At 39.8% G+C, this 20,961-nt stretch overlaps 1 protein-coding gene across 1 annotated transcript in view; it reads left to right on the top strand.

The window, feature by feature from the left end:
* Positions 1 to 1,776: 1,776 nt before the first annotated feature.
* Positions 1,777 to 20,961, top strand: part of LOC118828583 (cytochrome P450 2C18-like) — a 32,992-nt gene continuing 13,807 nt past the window's right edge. The window contains exons 1-7 of the mRNA XM_036735294.1: positions 1,777 to 2,118; positions 3,606 to 3,913; positions 7,244 to 7,406; positions 9,852 to 10,001; positions 16,230 to 16,390; positions 16,828 to 17,004; positions 20,148 to 20,289. Coding sequence (XP_036591189.1) covers positions 3,743 to 3,913; positions 7,244 to 7,406; positions 9,852 to 10,001; positions 16,230 to 16,390; positions 16,828 to 17,004; positions 20,148 to 20,289 — 964 coding nt within the window. The 5' untranslated portion in view covers positions 1,777 to 2,118; positions 3,606 to 3,742. The remainder of the gene's footprint in view (positions 2,119 to 3,605; positions 3,914 to 7,243; positions 7,407 to 9,851; positions 10,002 to 16,229; positions 16,391 to 16,827; positions 17,005 to 20,147; positions 20,290 to 20,961) is intronic.

Below are 20,961 nucleotides of genomic sequence, written 5' to 3'. Positions count from 1 at the left end.
ACAGGGAACTTAGTCAATAAGTATTGTGTGTGTTCTGACTGCTCCACTGACTGGCCATTCCTTTGTCTTGCTCTCCTTTTCTTTGGGCCTCCCTTTTCCCTGAGTCACAACAATATTGAAGAGTATTATATAAACTTAGTTGATAAAGCAGAGGCAGGGTTTGAGAGGATTTACTCCAATTTTGAAAGAGGTCTTATTGTGGGGTAAAGTGCTATCAAATAGTATTGCATGCTAGAGAGAACTCTTTAATTAAAGGAAGAGTTAATCAATGTGGCAAACTTCATTGTTTTCTTATTTTAAAAAATTTCCACAGCCACACCAACTTTCAGCTACCACCAACATGATCAGTCAGCAACCATCAACATTCAGACAAGACCCTCCACCAGCAAAAAGATCATGACTTGCTGAAGGCTCAGATGATGGTTAACATTTTTTAAGCAATGAAGTATTTTTAAATTAAGGTACATATATATGGCATAATACCATTTTACACTTAATAGACTACAGTATAGTATAATCGTAACTTTTATATGTACTGGGTAGAAAAAAATTGGTGTGACTCACTTTATTGCACTGTTTACTGAGTTGTGATTTGGAAGTGAACTTGCAATATCTGAGTTATGTCTGTAGTATTGCTCTACCCTAAAGATGAGTCATTTAGCAGCAAATGCACAGAAGATAGCAAAAGAAAGTTCACAAAGACAAAACAATACAATTTTAAAAGTAATAGATATTTTATGTACTTAAAAAAGCGAGCTGCATGTAATCGAGATTTGTGTAACTATGTACAATCATATTCTCCTGATCTACTTTGTATATGGAAATGCTTGTTTGGTTTTTGGTGTTTAAGTGTAGGGAAAAAAATTAAATTAAAAAAAAAAGAATAATAGATGACTCCACAGTTACAAACCAGGATGATGGGGGAATACTGTTGACAGATAGATAGATAGATAGATAGATAGATAGATAGATAGATAGATAGATAGATCTCACCTACATACATATGTATGTATGTATATGTGTGTGTATGTACATATAACAAAATCCCTTAGGCTATCCTTGGGGACAAGATGGAAAGATTTGGGCTAGGTGATACAATAGTTAAGTAGATTCAGAACTGCTTGGATGACCATACTCCATTAATAGGAAGATGTCAATTAGAAAGGAAGTATCTAATAGAGGGATCTGTCCTTAGTCCTGCACTGTTCAACATTTTTTTTTCAGCGACTGTGATGAAAACATAAAATGTCTAACAGATTTAAAAGTGACATGAAACTATGCAGGATAGCCAACACTTCCTAAAAATTAGAGCTCCCCAAAAGGGAGTAGATTGGGGTAGTGGGCTCTTTATTATCAGAGGTTCTCAAGCAAAAGATAGATGAATGCTTGCCAGGAATGCCATGACTTAGTAGCCTTTGAAGTCTGTTCAAGGTCTGAGATATATGAATCAGAGTCCAGAGTTCCTTCTACGCCACCACCATGAACTAGATCAAGATTTCTCCACCTGAAAATCCCAATGGTTGTTTGGAAAGTTGGTTTGTTCAATCCAGCATGAAAGCTAGTGTGACTTGAATGAATGAACACCACCCCTCCCTTCGCTCTCCTAACCTCTCTCCCCTCCCTTTGCTGTGCTGTTTTATTCTGTTCTGTTGTGTTTTGCCCAGCTAGCTGTAGATTTCAGGAGATGACCAATTAAAGCCCCAGAATTAAGGGCAAGATCGCTCCTATTGGTCGAGATTTCGGGATGTGGAAATAGTTCAGGAATACGGATGCTTGGGACGGAAGCGGAGATACTGAAACGAAAACAGCAAAAGTAGAGGTGGTGAAGCCGGGTCTTGGGGAGAAGGAGGATGGATTAGCTTCTATTTAGCATCTGAATTAGCGGAGAGTTGGTGTGGGTCCGGGACTCTGTGCGAGGGTGAGCTAAAAACCAGGCTTAGCAAAGACGTAGTTTCGTGCATAGGGTCCCCACCCCAACTTCCCTTTGCTAAGAGGGAGTGGCTCGTGCGTGAGATAATATAAAACTCACTGGATCTGCACTCTGAGGACCTTCATCTGCATCTCTATCCTCCCACTTAGCTCTGTGACTTCCTCTAGGTCCCAAGTGAAGAGGAAATGGTAAGTGATGGCTTCTAACACCCCTTCTAGATAGCTCTTAATCTCCGATCCCCAGTTTCTTTCCGAAGAGAACAGCCTTAGATTAATAACAACCCATTTCTATGACCACAGAGTACTTTTCCCAATGGCATAAAAAAGAACACGTGAGATTGCTAACGTAAACGCGATGCGATGAAGTTTAAAGTGGGGCTGGCTTTTGAGTCTCGGAACCTCTGTGCCCTGGGGCATGGCATTTCACTTCTCCAGGTATCATAGTGGGTGCAACATTCCTCAAAGAGTCCCGCCCCACCCCCGCTAAAGTATTCAAAGTAAGTGAAAAGGCCAAACATAAAACAGATCAGAAGATGAACATTACAGAATTATAAGGAGCAAGCTCGGCCCGAAGCGTGACCCACCCCTCCTCCTTTCAGGAGTTGGGAGAGGGATCCATGCACGTGGAATATTGCATATCACTTCAGATTTTTTTTTTCCGTGCATTGAGCAGTTTTGCTGAAATTTTCCGGCTTTTCCTTCTTAAAAGTTAAGGGATCCCTTAAAAGTAAGAGATTGTTCTCTGGGAGGGAAAAAATCTAGGTGACACAAAAACAAAAGATATGAAAATCTATTTTTTTAGAAAGAAACTGATCAGGGAAATGATTTCTTTTGTTTGATGTATTGATGATAATAACGGCAATGATAGCTGACATTTCTGTAGGGTTTGAAGTTTAACAAAATGCCTCACATTCATTAATTAATCTAATTCTCAGAACCCTGTAAAATCGGTGCTATTATCAGTCCCATTTTATAGATAAGGAAATTTAAGTTCACAGATTTTAAGTGCCTTCCCCAAGGTCACAAGCTAATACGTGGATCTGAGGGGAGATTCGAACTCTGTCTGGTGCTAATATCTCTCTCCTTTCTTATTTCACTGATGGATACAAAGGAGTTTAGGGAAAGGTTCACTTGAAAGGCAGCTCTCATCTTAGGCCACCAGTCTACATAGACAGCCACCTGCCGTGGATAGAGAGCAGGAACTACAATCAGGAAAACCTGAGTTTCAAATTCCGCATATGAGACTACAGCCAGACCTTGTTTTATTATGCTTTGCTTTATTGTGCTTTGCAGTTACTGTACTTTTTACAAATGGAACATTGCATATACTGCCAGACTTGGTTGATATGTTGGTTTTGCTGAATGGATCCCTCCCACTCCCCTTTTAAAGTCTTTGTTTTAATGGATGGCTCTCTGGGGAGGGGAGGAAGGTGAGATATAAAAACAAAAGATATCAATAGAGGTTTTTTTAAAACCCTTCTGTTGTCTACCACCTCTACCTGGTATACTACTTCAGTAATTTCTTTCAAGTAAATAACTTTATCATTCAAAAATGATCAGTGAATGAAGGCCATTTCTCAGAGACAGTTTGTTACCAGGTCATTGACTATGTAGCTATGCTCTCCGTGGAAAATTCAAAATAAATTAAGGGAGTCTCCCCTTTTTATTTTTACCAGCAGGTTGAAGTCCATTGGAAGTAAAGCCATAATCGCCCAAGACAACAAAGAATTGTTTGCTTGCTGATCTCCTGTGTGTTCCTCATAAGCTTTGGATTCTAAGTTCTCTAGTATTTTAGCAATAAGGAAAAACTCCAATGGATCCATCTGTGGTCACTGCTCTTGGCCTGGTACTCTGTGTATTTCTCATTTCAGTATGGAGAAAGGGCTACGGAAAAGGAAAGTTCCCACCTGGGCCTACTCCTCTTCCAATTATTGGAAATATGCTGCAGTTAGATACTAAGAATATCAATAAATCCTTTTGCCTGGTAAGTATTTGTATGTAGATTATGTGTGTCCACACAGTTTGTATAAATGTGGTTTACAGGGAGACATAAATAGATACTTATAGAGTAACCCTTACCTTACCTTCTCCCAGAGAGACTTTGATTCCTGCCAGGCAGGCAGATTGGTACCACAAGGCTAGCTTCTCTGCTCTCTTCGGAGAGCAGGTTCTGAGGTAGAACTATACCCATCTACTCCCTTAATTATTTTTAGTTTAGGGAAAACAACTTTAGATTGAAGCTGTGCCCCTGACTGATAGTCCATGACACAGAAGGAGTGACCCAAGCTATATATAAAGTCTTGACTTCCTTTTTGCCAAATACCAGTTACACAAAGACCATCACACAGAGTGTATAACAAACAGCCCATTTATCTAATCCAATAGCAAACAAAAATCTGAGAAGTTACACAGATGAGAATGTCCCAAACAATATACAGTGAATTAATTCTCCCACTGGGGGCAAGAGATCTCAGCTCAACTGAATGAGAGAGTCCCCAGTCTCATACAAGAGGAAATTCCTTGCAGTCTCTTGGGAGGCAAGCTGAGAAAGGGACATGATCAAGCTACCAGTTCCTCTACATGTCAGCTTCTTTCCAGAGTCTTTGTTTCCCTCCAGAGACCTCTCTCTAAAGAGAGCTAGTGCCTAGCACAGCATTTGGTACATAACAAGAACTTACAAACTATTTATTGATTTGAATTGAATTGAGTATCTAATTGTAGACCTTTAAACTTTTGATCCTATGATTCTGGGATATGTATGATGAAGAGGGGAGGTCAATCAATTGATCAAAAGCCTCTATTAAGTTCAAAGAGCTCACATCCAATAGGAGAGACAGGGAAATAATGAGGAAGGGAGGGAAGGTGGAAGAGAGAATGAAAGAGAAAGAGACAAAGAGAGAGAAACAGAGAGAGAGAAGTGCACATACATACATATAGATCATCAAAAGAAAGTAATTTCAGAGGGAAGGTACTAACAGTGGCTGATGAGAAGGGGCTGGGACTGGGAAAGGACTCCTGCAGAAGGTGAGATTTGAAATGAGTTTTGAAGGAAGCCAGGGAAGCCAGGAGTCAGAGATAAAGGGGAAGAGCATTCCAGGATATTGGGAACAGATAGCTCAAATTCATCAAGTCAGGAAATTGGACTATGATGAATGACAGGTAGGCCACTGTAGAGTGAATCGTAGAGTGAATTTAGGGCAGTAAAGCACAAGAAGACTCAAAGGTCAAAAGGGGCTAGGTTGTGAAGAGCTTTAAATGTCAAATAATAACTTTATATTTGATCCCATGGGTAACAACCACTGAAGTATATTAAGTAAAGGTGTAATATGGTCAGACCCATACTTTGGTAAAATCATTTTAGACACCGAGAAGGGGGTGAATTAGAGAAGAAACCGTTGAGGCTGAGAGAGACCAACTGAGATTGCAATCTGCTGGAGAAAACAGAAAGGAGTAGAGTCAAAGGCACATACAGAGAACCTGACAAGAAGAAAAGGTGCCTGATTTTCTGAGACTGGGAAAAAGGAGGACAGAGTGGGAGAGGTGTTTTGAATTTTGAGATGAAAAGAAGAAGAGAAGAGTTAGATCATGGTAAATGAGCTGCCTATGAATTTTCTTGGTAAAACAAGAGGCAAGACCCTTTTCTTTCTCTAGGTGAAAGAAAGGGGAGAGAGGTAAATGTGGGAGACTTGAGGAGAGAAGAGAAGGTTTTGGCATAATTGCTGTGAGGAGTTTGATAGAGAATCAATTAAGAAGGAATAAAAGGATTACCTTACTACAGTGAAGGCCCAGTTGAAGTTAAATAACATAAGTTTATGATTTACCAACTGTTTAGTTTTATTATTTCCTCCAGTTCTATTCAACAGGATATGAGCCGGAACAGAGAAGGCAGGTGATAGGAGTAATCCAATGTTGGGATTTGGCAAATCATGAGAGCAGATAGGACAGAAGGTCTAGGACTGAAGAGTGGAAGACAATGTGGAGATAAACTGGTTAACTAAGACCGAGATCAGAAAGGTTGGAGGTAAATTCAGAGCAGGGCTAATGACCTGAGAAAGTAAGGAGGTTTGGGTACAAAAGAAAGGTTTTGGAGGGATAGGACAGAGGGGAAAATGTTAGCGCTTTCAATTTGTAGGTAATGGTGAGGTCTAGGGTGTGACCATCCCTGTGTGTGGCTAAAGCAAAATAGAGGAGTAAGTCATAAGATTGATTTAAAGAGATGGAGGAACGGGGAGAGCAGGCTATTTGAGAGAGCATCAGCATAAATCTTGATGTCTCCAATATGAGATAGAGTGTTATTTAGTATGCCATTGCAACAGTCCAAGTGAGAAGTAATGAGGGCCTGATACAAGGTAGTGGTTATGTTGTTGAGTTTCAGATGATTCTGAAACACTGATTTTGGAATGTCCAATAGACAGTCGGTGATGTAGGACTGAAGCTCTGGAGAGAGACTGGGTCTGGATATATAGATATGAAGTCATCTGCATAGAGATGCTAATTAAACCCATGGGAACTGAGGAGTTCACCAAGGAAGAATGTAGAGAGAAGAAAGACCAGGACAGAGTCTTGGGGATATACCCCATGCTATGGATGAAACTTTTTCCAGCCAAACTGCTGACAAAAGTTGTCTACCCTCATTACCTTCACTTCTTCTCTTCTTACTCAGTCCTCTAACTACATTACGTGCCTTGTCCTGAGGCTTCTCCACCAGCACCTCTCTGCTTCCCCAACCTTAGTGCTCCTAATGCTTCAGAGCAAGGAAAAACAGTTGCTCCCATTTGATCCAGTCCAATAAGCTCTTATTAATCACATACTATATGCCAGGCACCATGCTAGGTACCAGAGATACAAAAAAAAAAACCAACCCTGCCTTCAAGGAGCTTAGATTCTAATGAAGGAATGTATCATGTAAATAAATAAGTAGATGCATTATAATTTGGTAAAGAGGGACAAAATGCTACTCACTATGGAGATCAGGAAATGCTTCCCATAGGAGATGATACATGGGCTGAATTTTAAAGGAAACTGGATATTCTAAGAGGCAGAGTTAAGGAGGAAGTTAGCTACTCTACTCTAGGGGCATAAACTACATGTCACCAGCCATTCTGCTTGTGGTTACTCCGCAGCTTTAGGATTTTTGACCATTTGCACTCTGGGCAAAGTGCATGCCTTCTTTGGACTCTCTGATGTAAATATCAAAGATATCATGATTGGAGTTATTAATGAGTTGAAAATTTCTCCAAGGAGATTAACAATTAATAATCCAAGCTATTTACTATCAAATTTATCAAAATGCTTTCTACATTTCCTCCTACAGCTGGCAAAAGCTTATGGCCCAGTATTCACTCTGTACTTGGGTTCTGAGCCTACTATCATACTGTATGGACATAAAGCAATTAAGGAAGCTCTGATCGGGCATGGAGATGTATTTGCTGGAAGAGGAAGTTTCCCAGTATCTGACACTATTAACAAGGGATTGGGTATGTTTCTGTTTGATGTAGGGCAGAGAATCCAGATAAAATGAGGGATGTGGAAAAGTAGCATTCCAAGAAATTGGAGAAAATTTACATATCAATTTAATTAAATGAATATTTATTAAGTGCCTGCTGTATGTCAGATACTGTGTCGGGCATAAAAGATACCAAACCAAAAATAAAACAGTCCCAGCACTCATCAAGGAGCTTAGATTCTGCAATGTAGGGTAGAAGTGGGGGAGGAAGATGCATACAGATAAATAAATAAAAATCTATAAAATAAGTACAAAGTAATTTGGGGTTTAGAGGAAAGCACTAACTTCTGAGGTAATCAGAGAAGACTTCTTGTAGGAGGTGGCATTTAGAGTAAGTCTCACAGGAAGGTAAGGGTTCTGAAAAATAGAGGACAAAGAGATAATTCTAGGCATGGAAGGCAGCCTATAAAGCCATGGAGGTAAGAGCTAGAGTGTCATGTTTGAGAAACAAGAAGCCCACTTTGGTTAGACCTTAGAGTATGTAAAAGCTAGTAATGTGGAAGAAGCCTGGAAATGTGGGTTGGAAGCAGGTAATGAATGGCTTTAAATGCTAAGTGGAAGAAATTTTGATCCCAAAGACAATAGGGAGCTAGTGGAACTTACTGGGGAGGGGAGTCAGACTTATGCTTTAGGAATATTACTTTGGTGGGTTGTGGAGTTCAGATCAGAAAGGAGTCTGGATTCAAGCAGCCCGATTCAGAGTTTAATGCAATACTCCAGACCAGAGGTGGTGAGGGCCTGAACTAAAGTAGTGGCTTTGTGAGTGAAGAGAAGATAGATGCAAAATATGTTGTGAGGATAGACTAGACGAGACTTGATAAATATTTAGGTGGGGCTGAGGGGGGGTGGTGAAATGGGAAGGGAACAAGCTTTTATTAGGTACCCGTGTGCCAGCCATTATGATAAATGTTTCAAAAATGTTACCTCATTTGAGCTTCACAACAATCTTGGGAGATTGGTGACATTACTACCCTCATTTTACTTTTGAAAAAGCTGAAGCAAATCGAGTTTAAGTGATTTGACCAGAGCCATACAGCTAGTAAGTGTCTCAGGTTGGATTTGAACTGATATCTTCTTGACTCAAGGCCCAGTGTTCTATCCACAATGCTACCTTAGCTTCCAGAAGAGTGGCAGGTGAAGAATTAGGGATTGACAACATGGGAAAATAGCGTGAAAGGATGATGGTGCTCCCAATGGAAATAAGGGAGGCATAGGCTTGTGGTAGAAAATACTGAGTTATGTTTTGGACATTTTTTGTTTGAGATGTTTATGGGACATCTCTATGGAGATTCCAGCAAGTATTTGTTGATGTGGGTTTGGAGCTCAGGAGAGAGAGTCTGAAGGCTAGCTATGTAGCTTTGGAAATCAACTATGTAAAAATCATAAATCATTGAACTTATGGAAGCTAAAGAGATCTCTGATAAAGAAAGGAGAGAGAAATAAAGGGAAGAGGGCCCAGGACAGAACCATGAAATACACTCATCCAATGAAGGTGGGATATACATCGATATCAGTCTCCTCTAGCTGGATATCTACCCTGGATATCCAGGGTCTACCAGGAACTTACATTCTTATTTTGTATAGATTTTTATTTATTTATCTGTATGCATCTTCCTCCCCTACTTCTACCTTACATTGTAGAACCTAAGCTCCTTGAGGAGTACTGGGACTGTTTTATTTTTGGTTTTGTATCTTGTATGCCTGGCACAGTATCTGGCATACAACTCCACAAGTTCAATGTCTTCTACTTTTATCTTGCCCCCAAGGATATTATTAGACACTTATAAAAATACAGGAATACCATGTGAAAAGTATGCCTTTGATTTACAAATACAGTAACCCACAAAATACAAAAAAAAAAGTTCCCTCTATTTGGTCCCCCGTGAAGTCTAGGAAGATTAGGACTTTAGCCTTCCTCTAAAGGTATCACAATCCCTTTGGTCCTCTGGGCCAAAAGATGCAGAAGTAGAGAAATAAAATTAATGAATTCAATACCTGTTCTAAGACCTCCAGGGACAATCTGAATCCATTCTGGATGTCAGCTTGGTGGCCTCTTCTTGCCAGAAGTAGGATGAGGTTGTAAGGCTGCCCAAGGTGGCCATGGTGGTGGATGAATGTGGTGTGGGATGTATAGAATGGGGCAGAAAACACAACTGAGAGAAAAAGAAGCAAATTACCACTACTTCGCTGCACCCCATCTTGTTCTTCTAGAACCAAGACTGGGGGCTACAAGTCCTTGTATATGAACTTTGGGGGAGGTGTTAATGGACTTTTAGGGGAAGGGGAAGCTATTGAAACTGAAGGTTCTTATATCCATTATTGCTGGATTTGGTCTCATTTTCTTTCCCATTTATCCTCCTCTCAGAATTCAGTTGAGGAATTTTTTTTTCTGTTTTCTCTCTACTCCCCCTCATAGGAATCCTTTTCAGCAATGGAGAAAGATGGAAGCAAATTCGCCGCTTCTCACTTGTGACCCTGAGGAATTTTGGGATGGGGAAGAGGAGCATTGAGGAGCGAGTCCAAGAAGAGGCAAGGTACCTGGTGGAAGAGTTAAAAAAAACAAATGGTTGGTGCTTGCTTACTTTTCCACATTAATCATAGCAAATCTTGTTTCTCTAAATGACTCATATGGATCAAGGTTGAATTCAAAGGATTTACTGTAATCTACACCCACCCTGGGTGTGTGGCCTTTTCAGGTCTATTCTGCTCTAAACTCTATGGTAATCTCTGGAAGCTTTAGAGGGTGGAGGCTACTGAGGGAGGCCAGAAAAAAAGTCTTAGTGCAAGAACCACTGGTAAATTTCACATTGAGTTTCTGGGGGAAAAAGTAAGGTGGAAAGTCAATCAACAGGCTTTGATTAAGTGCGTACTATGTGCTGGGCACTATGCTAAATGCAAGGATTATAAAGAAAACTATCTCCCTGCTGGATACCCCAAAGAGCATATATTCTGAGGGGAAGACAACATTTAATTAACTAGCTATTTGTATGATATACACAGAGTAGATGAAGGTAATCTGAAAGTGTGAGATAGTTGCAAGCTGGAGGGACCCGGAAAGGCCAAAGAATATGGGATTTGAGATGAATCTTAAAGCAATCCAGGAAAACTAAAAGGCAGAGGTGAGAGAATAGAGCATTGAAGACATGGGGTCAGGAGATAGAGTGACATGTGTGAGGAATGGCAAGTGGGTCAGTTTCCTTGGATCACAGCCTGAGGGGAGGGGAGTAAAGTATAAGGAGATGGGAAGGTAGGACGGGGCCAGGTGATGAAGAGTTCTAAATGCCAAACACATTTCATATTTGCTCCTAGACGTAATAGAGTCATCAGAGCTCAAAGAACAGGGCAGTGAGGTTGGTCTGATGTATGTTTCAGAAAAATCACCTTGGCAGCTGAAAAGAAGCTGGATTGGAATGGAGGGAGACTTGGGGCAGGAATACAGATTAGAAGGCTGCAATACCTCATGAAAGTTGTGACAAGAGCCTGAACTAGGGTTGAGGCTGTAGGAGTGAAGAGAAGGGAACAGATGTGAGAGATATTCTCAGGGTTGAAATGATGAGATTTGGGATATGTAAATTGAGAATGAGGAGTTGAGAGTCATCCCAAGGTTGTGGACCTAGGTAACAGAGACAATGGTGATTTACTGAACAGTAATATGGGAAACTTGGTAGAGGGGAGAGTTTTGGGGGAAAGACAATGAATTCTGTCTTGCACTTGTTGAATTTGAGGTTCTTATGAGACATCCACTTGGAGATATCCAAGAGGCCGTTAAAGTGGCATGACTATAGCTCATGGTTATATGGATCAGGGAATCATCTGTATAGACATATGTGAATCGATGGGAGTTGATGAGTTCAGCAACGTGAGATGGTGTGGAGCGAACACTAAGATGACAATAAAGAGATCTGCCTGAATTTTAGTCCTAGCCCTGCCACGAATTGCATGACATTGTATAAGGTCATTGAATATCTCTGGGCCTCAGTTGCATCATCTGTCAAATGAGATAACTGGAAGCTTCCTTCTACCTGTAACATTCTCCCTCTTCCCCACTCCTGCTTCAGTAAGAAACATTGCATTTCTACCATGCTTCCTTAGGAATATAATAAAGTAGAAGAATAATCGATGAGGAATCAAAAGGCCAGGGTTAAATCCTGGCTCTGCTACTTATGAATTGCATGATCATAAATCGCTTAACCTCTCTAAATCTCGGTTACATTATCTGCAGTATGAGTGTGTTGGGCTAGTTTCAAGGTCCCTTCCAGATAAAACATCTATGATTCTGTCAGTGTCGGTCCCTTTATCTGTATACAGTACAGAGAAGGAAGTGTGTGGGTTTTATGATCATAGATTTAATACTGGAAAAGATCACAATGGTCATCTTCTCCAATCTTCTCATTTTACAGATGAGGAACTAAGGCCAAGAAAAATTCCCTAAAGTCACACAAGTAATAAATAACCAGATTTTCAGTCCAGAGCCTCCTCCAAACACAGCTCTCTTTTCACTGAACCACATTGGCTCATGATCTAACATAACTATCTACAAATTTTTAAAAAGCCAGTAGATGAAGGCATCAGTTCTGTTGCCCTCCACCTTCTGTTTAACAAATTCCTTGGGAAAATAACTTTCCTTCATTTGAAGTCACTTATAGGAATTGCAAGAACTTACAGCTATTTTGGGTACCTAGATTGTGCAGTGGATAGAGTGCTGGGCCTGAAGTTGCCCCTTGGTAAGACATTTGGCCCTCTTCGCTTCAGTTGCCTCATCTGAAAATAAGCTGAAGAAGGCAATGGCAGACCACTCCAGTATCATTGCCAAGAAAACCCCAAATAGGATCTCGAAGAGTTGAGAATGACTGAAAAGGACAATAGTAACAATAACTTTTCTTAAATCTCATCCTTCTTAACCTTTTGACAGTGTAGGATTTGACACTGTTGACCAACATCTTTTCTTCCTGGGTACTCTCTTTTCTCTGAGTCTTTGTGACTTTCTCTCTCTCTCTCTCTCTCTCCCTCCCTCTCAAGTAAAATTGGTAATATGCAAAATTTTTTCTTTCTAGTAGTTCCCTAGAATTCTGTGACTTTTTGTGATAACATCTAAATTTGAAAAAAACAACATTGGTTTCAGACATTATTCACTTTTTATAACATCTATAGTACCATAAATACTATACAACAAATAAAATTTTTAAAACTAAAACATTTTTTAACCTGAATCTTACCTTCTACTGTCAGATGGTGGTGTAGGAGTGTTGTGCCTTATACCATACTACTCTAAACCTCTCTATCTTGGCTGCCCCCTGAAAACCAAGGGAGAGGTCATAGAGCTTACGTGGTTGCTCTTGGAAGAGGCCAAGACTGGCAAGGTCTTGACATCACCTTGGAGCCCAGAGGAATTTGGGGGCATAATTGCAACACAAAACTTGAATTTTAAAGGCAAATAATGAAAACATGCAATGAATGCATGGGAGCTCTTTATTCTACAATGGTAGGGTGAACAAGACCAGCGAAGTCCCTAGAAGGACAGCACATAGCCACAAATGTGTGTGGTTGCCAATGCGAGTGAAAATGAGGTTACTCATAAAATCATACTAATGCTTGAAGTCATGAAGTTAAATGTGTGAATTGTGGATTGACCGCATCTATATTCCTAATCTTTCTCCTGGGCTCCATTTCCACATCACCAACTGCCTATTGGACATTTCAAACTGGATATCCTATAGGGATCACAAGCTCAACATGTGCAAAACAGAACTCATCATCTCACCCCTCACAAAAACAAACCAAAAACTCTGCCTTTTCCAAACTTCCCTATTTCTAATCAGCCAGGTTCTCAATCTTGGTGTCACTTTTAACTCTTTAATTTCCCTCAACTCCAACATCCAATCAGTTGCCAAGCCTCGTTAATTCTACCTTCACAATAGAGCTCCCATCTGTCTCCTCTCATTATCACCTTACTTTTGATCCTTATCACTTCTCACATGGACTATTGCAATAATCTCTTAATTAATAATAACTAAATAATAATTAAATAATGATAAATTTTAATTAAATAATCTCCCCCTATTCTAATCCATCCTCCACATAGCTGCTGAAGTGATTTTCCTCAAGCAAAGCTATGACTTTATGACTTCCTTCTATTCATTTGCTCACCATTCCAATGGATTACCATTACCTCTAGAATCACATATAAACTCCTCTGTAGAGCATTATGAGCTGCTCACCACCTTGACCCTTGCTAATTCTTTCAGTTTTCTTGCACATTCTTCCTCTCCACATGCTCTACTGTCTAGCCATACTGTCCTATTTGCTATTCTTCACTAACAATGCTGTTCTTCACTTCCCCATCTTAGACACTCTCTGACTTCCTTCAAGATTCTGGTCACATGAACTGCTATCAACACAACATGTAGTATTTAATATAGACTTTCTTGAAATGGACATTTATTGCTTTATATTTTGACTCCTCTCTTACATTCTGCTGTGCACAGGACATTTTTTTCCAATTTTACATTTAAGTTTTAAAATATAATATAATATGATATGATATAATCTGATACAATATGATATAATATAACATAACATAACATAATATAATGTAATGTAATATAGCATAGTGTAATGTAGTATAGTATTGTATTGTACTGTACTATATTGTACTGTACTATACTGTGCTATGCTATACAGTACAATACACTACATAATATAGTATAATATATAAGTTTAAATATGTTTTGATTTGTAATGTTTCTTTTTCTTTTCTTATTGTAAAATAATAAATATAAATTAATATATAATAAATAATAATATAAAATAATAATAAATATAATATATAACAAATATTATAATATGATTGTATATAATGTTATAATGTAATAAATGAAATAGCAATAAATAAAATAATAAATATAAATTAATAAAAATTTTAAAAGAAAAAAAGCAAGTAGAAAAAAAGATTCAGTTCACACACTGCCTTCATCAGGAAGTCTTTCCATCTTCCTTACCTTATGCTACTAATGTCAGTTGTGTCTAACTCTTTGTGATCCCATTTGGGGTTTTCTTGGCAAAGATCCTAGAGTGGTTTGCCATTTCCTTTTCCAGCTCATTTTGCAGATGAGGAAACTGAGGTAAACAGGGTTAAGTGACTTGCCCAGGGTCACACAACTGGTAAGTGTCTGTGACAAGATTTGAACTCAAGAAGATGAGTCTTCCTGACTGCAGGCCCAAAGCTGTATTCACTGCGGCACCTAGATGCCCTCTGAGATTACCTTTCATCATATGTGTGTATGCATGTATATATATATATATATATATATATATATATATATATGTAAAATTGGGGGGAGATATGTTCATAATTATATTTGTACAAGATATATACAGAGTAGATGGAAAACGACCTAGGAGGGTCCCAGCCATCGTGACAGATTCTCTGAAACACTTGGAATCAGAATCCCCCCTTACCAGAACTGTAACCGGGCATTTTTGCCCCCAAGGCCAGTGCTACCAACTGCAATACCAAAAATACCTGCAGTTGTGGGGGGAGGAATGGATACCACTTTGTGGCAGAAGAAAGAGACCTCAGGACGCCAGCTCCTATGGGCAGAGACCCAGGGACACCACCAGGCCATTGCTGAGGAAGCTACTCTCAGAGAAAGAAAGCATAACATGTGGTAGCCCTATTATAATTAATTACTACTTGTCTTTCAAAAGACCTCCCTGGAGATGTGCAGATACACATACATACATGTATACATACGTATACATATATACACATATATGTATGTGTATATTAAAGTATTTGTATGTATATACGTGTGTTACCTATATCTATATATCTATATATATATATATATACATATATATATATAACTTTTGGGGGGGGAGGTGCCAGCTCTGTCAGAGCCGCACTCCTCCTTCCCCAAGGACCCCCAGTCCAGACTGGGCTCAGATCTTCGGCAGGCTGTGCACCCCTGCTGTGATCCGCCACTTAATTCCCCCCACCAGGTGGGCCTGGAGCCGGAAGTAACAACAGCTGTAGCTGCCCCACCTCCGCTGCCCCCGGGGCTTCCGCGAACTCCTTCCACTCCCGCAGCTTTTCCCACTAACCTTCTCCGCAGTCTTTGGTGTTTGTGGGTCGAGGGGTCTGGTAATTGCTCACGTATGCAGGGCGCTAGGGCCCCCTCCGCCCGGCTTCTGATCTGGATCGTCCACGCCGCTCAGGCTGGGCTCTGCTCCACTCCGTTCCCAGCTCCCAGCTCCCAGCTCCCAGCTCCGTGTGGAATAGAGCTCACCCAGAGACCATCCGGGCTGTCCTGGGCTGGAGCCCTGCTTCCCTCTGCTGTTCTGTGGGTTCTGCCGTTCTAGAATTGGTTCAGGGCCATTTTTATAGGTTTTTGGAGGGACTCGGGTATGGAGCTCACTCTAGTCCGTGCTTACCAGCCGCCATCTTGGCTCCGCCCCCCCTCTACCCATATATATATAACTTAAAAGTATATATTTCTATACACAATGCCTCCTACATTAGATTGTAAGCAATTTGAAGGTATGAACTTTTTAAATGCCATTTCTTTGTATCACAGTGAGACTTAACAGAGTCTTTTCATGAATAGGATCAAGCTAGCGGTAAGCAACGCCATCTGGTGGTTAAACCAACAAAGTACTTATAACTTTAACTGCCCACTAAGGTGTAATCTAGATTTGTTGGAGGATGCAGCAACCTTCTCTTGCAGTTTCAGCAAAAATTGATTTCAAGCTAACTTTAAAGTTTCTCTTTTTCTGAATCTTTCCCATTCTTTAGGGCTGCCTTTTGACCCCACTATCACCCTTGGCTCAGCCCCCTGCAATGTCATCTGCTCAGTTGTTTTCCAGAAACGTTTTGACTATACAGATCAGAAATTTCAATATTTAATGGAGCTTTTAAATGAAAATGTCAAGATTCTCAGCTCCCCATGGATACAGGTGAGACTGATATTCTCATGCTCATTTTACATTTGATAAAACTGAAGGTGACAGAAGGTAAATGACTTGATTGGGTCCCACGGCGAATGTGTCAGAGGTCTTGTTAGAACCCAGTTCATCCTGATTCCAAGTCCAATGCTCTATCCAACAAAATATTCCAGTATTTTATTTTTTAAGTATTCTACATAAATGCTCTATTCCAGTAAAGTATTAAGGAAGCCCTAGAGATCCCACAGAAAGTGGGATCTAAAATAATTTTGGTTTGGAGGAAGTGAAAAGAGAGGTTATCATTTTATGCTCCCAAACTTTGCTGCAGTGACTTCTACCTACCCAATCAGTTTCTTCTTCTGAATGCTACTTGTATCCAAAAATAAGGACTTGTCTTGTCTATCCAAGCCCCTGCCAAAAAATGTTGTGTGATTCTTTTCCCCTTTTAGGTCTACAATTCTTTCCCATCTCTAGTCCACTACCTCCCAGGAAGTCATCATAAACTAATCAAAAACTTTCATGACTTGAGTGACTTTGTTTTGGAGAGAGTGAAGGAACATCAAGAAACCCTAGATATCAATGACCCTCGGGACTTCATTGACTGTTTCCTGATGAAAATGGAGCAGGTAGGGTGGAAGCAGCAAGTCTGCAGTTCAATTGTCCTGGGTCATCTGGCTCCTGAAGAGGGAGTGAGGGGGGGTGTTCTTCCCATTGGTACTCACATGCACACACAAATGAGAGCAAATGAGTATTTATCAAATCTAAAACATAGGTGCTTAACATTTTTGTGTTATGGACCCCTTTGGCAGCCTGCTAAAATACAGGGACCCCTTCTCCCAATGTTTTTAAATAAATGAAATACTAAATTTCAGTTACAGTCTAGTAAAAATAAAACTGTATTTTTCCCCATTTAGTTCATTTAGTGATCTATTTTAAGAAACCTTTATATCAGTCAGTCAGCAAGTATTTATAAAATGCTAATTGTTTGCACTGAGGCAATAAAAAAAATAAGTCCCTGCCTGCAAGGAGTTTATATTAAAATTGGGGGGAGATATGTTCATAATCGGGTTTATATATATATACAGAGTAGATGGAAAATGACCCAAGACGGTCCCGGCCATTGTGACAGATTCTCTGATACATTTGGAATCAGAATCCCCCCTTACCAGAACTGTAACCGGGCATTTTTGCCCCCAAGGCCAGTGCTACCAACTGCAATACCAAAAATACCTGCAGTTGTGGGGGGAGGAATGGATACCACTTTGTGGCAGAAGAAAGAGACCTCAAGACGCCAGCTCCTATGGGCAGAGACCCAGGGACACCACCAGGCCATTGCTGAGGAAGCTACTCCCAGAGAAAGAAAGCATAACATGTGGTAGCCCTATTATAATTAATTACTACTTCTCTTTCAAAAGACCTCCCTAGAGATGTACACATACACATACATACATGTATACATACAAATACATATATACACATATATGTATGTATATATTAAAGTATTTGTATGTATATACATGTGTGTGTTACCTAGATCTATATCTATCTATCTGTGGGCAGCTAGGTGGCACAGTGGATAGAATGCTGAGCCTAGAGTCAAGAAGACTCATTTTCCTGAGTTCAAATCTGGTCTCAGACACTTACTAGCTATGTGACTCTGGGAAAGTCATCTAACCCTCTTTGCTTAAGTTTCCCCAAGTGAGATGGAGAAGGAAATGGCAAACTCCTCCAGTGTCTTCACCAAGAAAACCCTAAATGGGGTCACAAAGTTGAACATGACTGAGCAACAGCAGCAGCAGCAACAATCTATATCTATCTCTCTATCCACCTGTCTTTCTATCTATCTATCTACTATCTATAGCTAAATTTATGTGTGTGTATAGTCATTTCTCTACTTTTGTGAGGGTAATGTTCCTAGAAAATGGCATAAAAGTAAAAAACATGAATGTTGATGCATTGAACCTATAGGAAATGGGAGTTAGGTTCCCACGACCACCAAAAACTGTAATCTTTTCCTAGAGATTGCTGAAAATACATTTTTCTGCATACAATTCTTGATAACAAAACATTAATTCTGAATATGCACTTTTCCAAACACAGTAACCATGAAATAACCCATAAAATTCAGTATAAGAATTACATGCAAAACATTTTTTCTCACTGGTAATTCCCTTTAATTTTGTGACCTTTTGTCCTAACAGCTTAATAAAGTACACACATACACACACACGCACACACACACGCACACAGACACACATATTGACTTTTGGCAATATTTTTCATAACACATGAAATCTATAGTACCATAAATACTTCATAGCAAATAAAATTCTTAAAACTAAAATATTTTTTAACCTGAATCTCACCTTCTACTGTGCCAAATGGCTGTGTGAAGGCATTGTACTGGATACAATACTGCTATAAATCTCTCTACCGTGGCTGTCCTCTGAAAACCAAAGGAGAGGTCATAACAAGGCTTCATGACCAGAACACAGATACAGCAAGTGTTTGTCTGAGCTCAGAGAACACCTGCTGCTGTTCAAAGCAATACAATAATTATATGAAACAATTCTAGGATTTTGCTGTGGCTGAGATCATCCAGAGGGTGAGCTCAAAGGATTGTCGTTATGCTAAGTTTAGGACACAGCTTGCTTGTTGGGCCTTAGCTCTAGAAAACAGAGCATCTCCTAATATCTTGACAGGGTCATCTAGCACAGTCTCTTCATTTTAGAGGAGGAAATGGAGATGCAGAGGAGGGGAATGTCCAAGGTCACAGCAGAAGGCTCATTCACCTTTGACTGAAATTGAGGCTGTGCAGAAGTGGAGTCCAAGGGGGCCCCAATTCCATGGACCCATAGATGACTAGAGCTGGAAAGGAACAATGTCTCCAAATTACAGAAGAGAAAACAGAGAGCTAAAATCAGTGTCAGCTCAGGAACCAGAACTCAGCTCTCCTGACTCTGAGCCTGGTACTTCTTCAGCCAAGCTATTGTTATCTGACCTTCTGAGATACAGCTAAGGGTGACTCAGGGGCAATGATAATAAATAATAATACCTAACATTTACCTAACTCATACTCTGTGCCAGGCATTGTACTAAGTGAGCACTTTACAATTCTCATATCATTTGATCCTCACAACAACCCTGGGAGGTAGGTGCTATTACTATCCTCATTTTACATATAAAGAAACTGAGGCCAACAAAGGTTAAGTGACTTACCTGGGGTCACATAGCTAGAAGGTGTCTGAGGCCAGATATAAACTTGTCTTCCTGACTCCAGGCCTGGTACTGTATTCACTGTACTACCCAGGAGCCCTCAGCAGCTAGCACTGGCCTTATTCCTATCATCGGCCCCTTCTGAGCACTGGTCATTTAATAAGCTGCCTCATGCCCTGAGAAGTGAAATGATTTGCTAAGGGTACCCTAGACAGTGTGTATCTGAAGTGGGACTCAGGTTTTTCCAACTGCAAGGACAGCTCTGTCTAATATAACATGATGCTACCCCTCCTAACAGATTTTAACGAGGATCAGGTAAGATGAAGTATTTGATAGTACCTTGTATACAGCACCAAATAAATGTTATTATTTTATTCCAAACTTAATAAGTTACTCAGTACTATTTACTTAATTTTTTCATCTAAATATGCAGTGTCTGGATTAGCCAAATTCACAAGATATTTGCCATCACCCTGGCTCCATTCTGCATTGTATAGCTCAGAACTAATCCAGTTAATGAATTTATCAACTAATTGTGTCAAATTGTTCCTAGGAAAAGCAAAACGCACAATCTGAGTTTACCATTAAAAACTTAGTCCAAACCACTCTTGATCTCTTTGGAGCCGGGACAGAGACCACCAGCACCACTCTGAGATACGGCTTCCTGCTTCTGTTGAAGTACCCCGAGATAACAAGTGAGCACACAGATAATATGCAGAATAAAAGTTAGAAAGAAAGAAGCTCATGGCCAGCCCTGCCGAGACTCTGCTTGAAAAAGTTTCTGTTGACATTTAATGTTAATTTTAATATTTAATTATTTATAATATTACATAAATATAAAATTATAATATTTAATAGTATTTAATATTAGTTATTGTGTCTTCAAGTTCATTACCTTTCTATCTATCCCAGCACTTTGGGAACTATAAAATGCCAACCTGTGAACTTTTTTTTTTAAGTAAAGGGATAAGAGGGTCCTGAACTGTGGTTTCATTAGTATGGAGCCCTTTGTGCATGGTAATTCCCTGCACAGATGCAGGTTAGCAACTCATTTATAATTTATAATCAAAGAGAGTTGCCTGGTACTCTGAAACGTTATGTGACTTGCCCAGGGCCATACAGTCGACATGTGTCAGAGGCAAGACTTGAATCCAAGTCTTCTTAATTCTAGGACCGGTCTGTATAAAATCTTCAAATCTAAATTGCTATTACACAGTCTTCTATTCACTATGCCATGTGCTATTCACTTGTGAATTGTTCCTATTATGATTACTCATTATTACTTAAGTAAGACGCGAGTCTCACCAATAAGAGGCTTATAGTCTCATAGATGAGGTAAGGTATATACAAAGAAAATGCTGATACAA

Source organism: Trichosurus vulpecula, chromosome 8 (assembly GCF_011100635.1).
Source record: "Trichosurus vulpecula isolate mTriVul1 chromosome 8, mTriVul1.pri, whole genome shotgun sequence".
NCBI lineage: Eukaryota > Metazoa > Chordata > Mammalia > Diprotodontia > Phalangeridae > Trichosurus > Trichosurus vulpecula.
Note: the sequence above shows the minus strand (reverse complement) of the source record. Positions and strands in the feature narration are given on the sequence as shown.